We start from the raw sequence: 6,164 nt of genomic DNA, 5'->3' as shown, positions 1-6,164 counted from the left end.
GTTCCTTGTCTTGGTTTCAATGGGTTTATCTGCACTCCCCCAGGATATGCCAGTCACAGTTGGAAAGTCATGTCCTTGGGTGCATTCTTGTCTGAGGCTCCTGATAACAATCTGCATTCTTGTCTGAGGCCCCTGATAACAGTCACATTTCTGTTTCTGAAAAAGTGTTTTCTTTCCCTGGTTAGCTGTGAAAGATGAAATTGTGAAGCTGACTAGAGGTAAGCTGTTATCAAAAATTCAAAATAAACAGGGAAAAGCCTTCTACTCTTGAATTGAAATTCTTTCAATTAAAATTATCTTGGAGGATATTCATAACAATAATAGCTTTTAAAGAGTAAACAATTGTTTACTTAGTCTTTTTTTAACTAAAAAAGATTCCTAACAGTGTTTCTCTTACTTTGTTTTGTATGACTTTGTACTTATTCAAACAGGCCACGAAGATGAAGCTACTAAACAATTTACACATAGTGTTGACCCAAAAACTTGGGTCCGTTACCCGGTCGCCCAATTCACACACAGAGTCAAGGTATTTTCCTTTATTACGTAAATGAGCAAATACGGGTGCGTGGTACAAACCAGCATGCCATTGATGTAAACTAACAATTATTTGTACAATCATCTAATACATATTCATTGTCACCTTGCTAAATGATTGGTTAAAATTCTTCGCCTGCCATGTAAATTACTACGCATGCTCACTACGATTCTCGAGACCTTTACTTCCTTAACCTTTTGGGTCGGTGGGTTTCTTGAGTGGGTGGTCCTTGAGTCGGTGGTCGTGATCTCCCCCTGCCGGCATTACCTTTCCCCTAAGTTCACTTAACTTTGGCAACACTAAGCAGTCCTTTACGGACCGTTAGTGAAGCAGACTATCATTCACTTTAGGGTTCTTTGTTATAAGACATATATTCTGTTTCATGATTCCATAGTATTGTTAGGGTAAAAATGAGCAAGGTTAATCTTTACCTGCATAAATTTTTCCCCCTTTGAGACTTATCGAAGCTCCAATCTTCAACAAGTCTCACCTTCATTTTGCACCACTAATACATGTGATTGGGATAGTTGCCTAGTAATAAGAGTTTTCAAGTAACCAAACATGATACAAACAATTACCATAATAATCAGAAGAGTAATCAAATTTTGCAACAGGCTTTGCAACCATCCTGTCACGGAGAATCCTAGACCATGTAAGATTTTATTTAACCACCCAGTTTCCATGCCCTCTCTTAAGTCCCGACTTGATTTGGCTACCTGTTGAATAACATCTAGTTGTTTCTCTAAATCCTCAGTCACATTCAGAATATGGATGCAACACTTGTCATCGCTCAATTTGAAATATCCACAGACACCGTGTTCATGTAAAAGCAATAAATCTAGGGCTAAACAATTTTGGAGAGTCATTCTTGAGGTAGTTTGTAACTGTACATTTAGACCATGTAAGCCAATTTTCGTGGCATTTGCTAGTGCCTCGATTTGCCCGGTTAAATTATGTAACCATATCCTATTTCTAAAAGAAGCAATCTGAGGGCTGAATATGGACTCTAATATCCACCCTACTTTCGTTCCAGTTGATGGGTGTTGCCAGGGATCCCCATAGGACCTTTTAACTCTTCCCTACAAGTCGGGGGTTAGGGGTCGTTTTCCACATTGTCCTTTAGGGATGTTGAATAATTTTGGCATAAACACCCTAATCTTAAAGCTCTAGCTATCAGTCCAGTTCTTTGAATCTCTGATATATCAGCTGAACAATTAAAAACTCGAGTACAGTTCCAGTTGTAGGCTTTTGGAACTTCCATTCTAGTCTCAGTTAAATTTGAAAGTAAAATTAACTTCCTAATCTTTCAATTGGTCTCCTATCCAATCAGTACACCAAGGAGTTGATTGCATGTAATGCCACTCTCCCTCTTCAGCGGTCTTCCAAACAGGTGGAAACTGCATTCCCCAATGGAATCAATCACAAGGTTCAGCCACTTTTATTAGTCCTGGCTGATGAGTCTCATTAATATGCCAACATAAATTTTCCGATTCATTTCCCAAAATTTTCCTTCTGCCTAATCCAAATACTTTCTCTTTCTTTAAGTTAAATTGCAGTATTCCTATCCCACTGGTTAAAATGGTATCAAAAGTTCGATTTAGGTCAATAGTCAGAATTCCCCAATCTAAGGGGGAAGCAGCAGATTTTGACAATGGTAACCATGCAGTAATTTGACTAATGTTATGGATTCTCCCAAAAGATTGGACTAGTTGCAAAACCAAATTGCTGTCACAAGTAATCATGCATTGGTAAACCAGTACTACTAGTGCTATCTTTAATTTCTCCATGTTCAAGTTCACACTACTATAAACAGTATTCTCTAAATGTTTTCTCATTCAACATAACAATTCCTGATGACCATCAATTTTTCCTGGAAATCTTCAACCCCTGTGGGCTCCGAAGTCCACTGTTTCTGCTCAGGAAGTGGCGCCTTCTTCACTCTCGTATAATGAATCCAAGAATCCACTCCTTCTACCTTTACTGCAGTGTAAAGTTCTTAACAACACAGTATATGGTCCTTTCCACTTTTCCTTTAATGGTTCATCCTTCCCAGTCCATATGTAGTCTAAGCCTCCTGGCTGAAAGGGATGAACAGGGGTATCCAATGGTAGTGGTGTCCTGTGGTTCAAGTATCTATGTAAAGAAGATAAAACCTGCGATAGAGAGATTAAGTACTCTTTGATTGTCTCTTGTCCTTTAACATGCATCCCCCCTTATCATAATGGTATTAGCAGGATATGGTTTTCCATACAGTATCTCAAAGGGACTTACTTTTTCTTTAATTCTTGGGGTTATCCTGATCCTCAATAGGGCTAGAGGCAGGGCCTCTACCCATTTAAGATGGGCTTCCTGACATAATTTTGAAATTTGTCTTTTGAGAGTCTGATTCATTCGCTCTACTTTACCACTGGACTGAGGTCTCCATGGAGTGTGGAGATCCCATTTTACCTTTAGAAATTTAGACACTCCCTGTACTACTTCCGCTATGAAATGGGGTCCATTGTCCGAAGATATTCCTTCTGGAATACCAAATCTCAGAATAATTTCTTTTAGCATTACCTTAACCACCTCTCTAGCTTTATTGGTGCAACAGGGGAAAGCTTCAGGCCAAACAGAGAAAGTATCTACTAAAACCAGCAGATATTTATATTGATTACCCCTAGGTAACTCTGAGAAATCTATTTGCAAATACTCTCCGGGCGCTATTCCTTGTTTTACATTTCCTCCTGGTATTCTCTTTTCAATTTTTGGGTTATTGGCACAGCATACTGGGCATTTCTTTACCACTATATCTGCAAGGCTCTGCATTTTTGGTCCTATAACATGTTTCTTTGCAACAAGAACCAATGCGTCAGAGCTCATGTGTGTTTCCTGGTGTAATTTCTTCAATACAAATTCCATTGTCCTTTCAGGAATTAGGAGTTGTTTTAAAGGTGTCATCCACCTTCCTTGTTCAGTTTTGGTACAGTCTAGTTGTTCAGCCAGTTGATCTTCTCTTTCTGTATATTGTGGAGGGGTCAGGCTTAGGCAATGTTCAGGAATTAGAGCTCCTTCTATCTTTAGGTTTTTTAGGGCTGCTTCTTTGGCAGCTGCATCTGATCTCCGATTTCCTCTGGTTACTTCGTTGTTTCCCTTCTGGTGTGCTTTACAATGGATTACTGCAACTTTTTCTGGCTGTAAAACAACTTGTAACAATTTCATAATTTCAGCGCCATATTTAACAGGGGTTCCTTGTGAGTTTAGGAGGCCCCTTTCTTTACAGATCGCCCCATGTGCATGGACAACTCCAAAGGCATATTTTGAGTCCGTATATATATTAACTTTCTTTCCAGTACTAATTTCTAAAGCTCGAATCAGCGCAATCAGTTCAGCTTTCTGGGCTGAAGTATTAGGAGGTACAGATTCAGCTTCCAAAGTACGGTGTCTGCTTACTACTGCATATCCAGCACATCGCTTTCCTGCAGACATATAACTGCTCCCATCTGTATATAATTCTAAGTCAAAATCTGACAGAGGAGTATCTTGCAAATCTGGTCTGCTAGAATAAACTTGTTCAATTGTTGTCAAGCAGTCATGCTGTAATTTATTTTGTTCCGAACTTGGCAGGATTTAAGATAGTAGATATTGAAAGGGTAACATCATCCTGCTCCAGCAAGACAGCCTGGTATTTACCCAATCTATCTGCTTGGAGAAATCCAGTGGTGTCCTTTATTCTCTAGGAGAGAGATCACAGCATGGGGTACAAATACAGTGATATGTTGTCCCAAAGTCAGTTTCCTGGCCTCTTCAATGCAAGAAGGCCATCCTTTACTGACCTCATCCAACTGTTTAGAAAAATACCCCACAGGTCTCTTCCAACTCCCCAACATTTGGGTTAGGACTCCTAGGGCTACTTGTTGTCTCTCATGTACATATAGCTGAAAGGGTTTCTCCAAATTAGGAAGTCCTAATGCAGGAGCCTCCATTAGTCTTTTCTTGATTTCATCAAACCCTTTTCGGCATTCAGCAGTCCATTCCAGCAGCCCTTCTGGCCCTTTAATAGCAGCATATAATGGTTTAGCAATCAGCCCAAAATTAGGGATCCATAGCCTACACCATCCGGCCATACCCAGGAACCCTCTTAATTGTTTCTTTGAAGTGGGTACCGCAATTCTGCAAATTGCTTCTTTTCGTTCTGCACTTAACTCCCTCTGTCCCTGCATGATGTCAAATCCCAGATATCGAACTCTGTCTTTTACTATTTGTGCACTTGCTGTAATCATTTGAGCCAATTAATAAATCATCAATGTACTGTAACAAAGTTATATGTTCATTGTCACCTTGCCATTGTTCCAGTTCTTTTGCCAATATGTTACCAAATAACGTGGGGCTATTCTTGAATCCTTGTGGCAGTACAGTCCAACATAATTGGGTTTTCCTTCCGGTAGTAGGGGTTTCCCATTCGAAAGCAAAAATGAGTTGACTCTGCTCATCCACCAGGATGCAAAAGAAAGCATCTTTCAAGTCTAGAACTGTAAAACACATGTTATTCTCAGGGACAGAAGCAAGCAGAGTATACGGATTTGGTACCACAGGGTGGACATCGACTTTCCGAATGTTAATTTCTCGCAAGTCTTGCACTAATCTATAGTCTTGAGAATGAGGTTTTCTTACCGGTAAGATGGGAGTATTGAATTCTGATTGGCATTCCCTTAGCAGTCCATATTCTAAGAAGGAGTTGATAAGTGGTTCCAGTTTTCTCCTCACTTCCAATTTTATTGGATATTGTTTCTTTCTTACCGGTTGTGCTCCAGGTTTCAATTCAGTTTTGATTGGAGTCATATTCTTTGCTCGTCCGGGTTTTCCAGATGCCCATACCAACGGTATTACTGCATTAAATATTTCTTCCAGAATATTTGCATCTTCATCGTTTTCCTCTTGAATCAGCAAACATATCTGTGCCTTCCAAGCATTTTCTGGGGGAATATGTAACTGTACAGAAACTTCAGATAAAGTTATTTGCGTGTTCAATTTACACAATAAATCTCGCCCCAACAGTGGCAGGGGAAACTCCGGCATATAGAGAAAGGAATGAGTTACCTTAGTGTTTCCAACTGTGCACTCCATTGGTTGCAAAAATGATTTTAGAGTCCTTTTCCCAGTGGCACCAATTACACTAGTTTTGATTTTACTTAATGGTCCCTTACAGTCTGTAAGTACGGAATGTGTTGCTTCACTATCTATTAAAAAAATCTATTGTTTCATTCCCCAGCTTCACTGGAACCAGAGGATCGGCTGGTGAAACTTTAATGGATTCCTCCGGTCCCCTTCGATCTAATCCTATTTCTGCCAGTACCTCAGCTGCTGTCTCCATCCCTTTTTCCTGAATATTCAACTGATGCTAACAATTTTTTTCCCCCCACAGTGACCATCCTGCTTACAATAAGCACATTAATTAGATCCTAAAGGGGTATTGCACCGATTCCCCCTTGAATTTCCATGGCCTCCTCCTCGGCCCCTAAATCCAATTAGTGAATTTCCTCTGCCTCTTCCTTTACCTCTCCCTTGTTCTTCTGCCAAGGCAGCTAACAAGGAAGCCTGTAGCTTTGGTTTTGTGGGTTTTTTTTTCCTTTTTTTTTCTCTTCCACTT

The 6,164-nt window shown here is 40.0% G+C and overlaps 1 protein-coding gene across 1 annotated transcript; it reads right to left on the bottom strand.

The window, feature by feature from the left end:
- Positions 1 to 1,011: 1,011 nt before the first annotated feature.
- Positions 1,012 to 1,796, bottom strand: LOC148054190 (endogenous retrovirus group PABLB member 1 Env polyprotein-like). Its single transcript, XM_087770652.1, is given in 2 exon segments — positions 1,012 to 1,670; positions 1,673 to 1,796. Coding segments are annotated over 2 exon segments (783 nt in total).
- Positions 1,797 to 6,164: the final 4,368 nt, after the last annotated feature.

The sequence above is a fragment of the Nipponia nippon genome, unplaced genomic scaffold (assembly GCF_047370975.1).
Source record: "Nipponia nippon isolate SJK-2023a ecotype South Korea unplaced genomic scaffold, ASM4737097v1 scaffold_33, whole genome shotgun sequence".
NCBI lineage: Eukaryota > Metazoa > Chordata > Aves > Pelecaniformes > Threskiornithidae > Nipponia > Nipponia nippon.
Note: the sequence above shows the minus strand (reverse complement) of the source record. Positions and strands in the feature narration are given on the sequence as shown.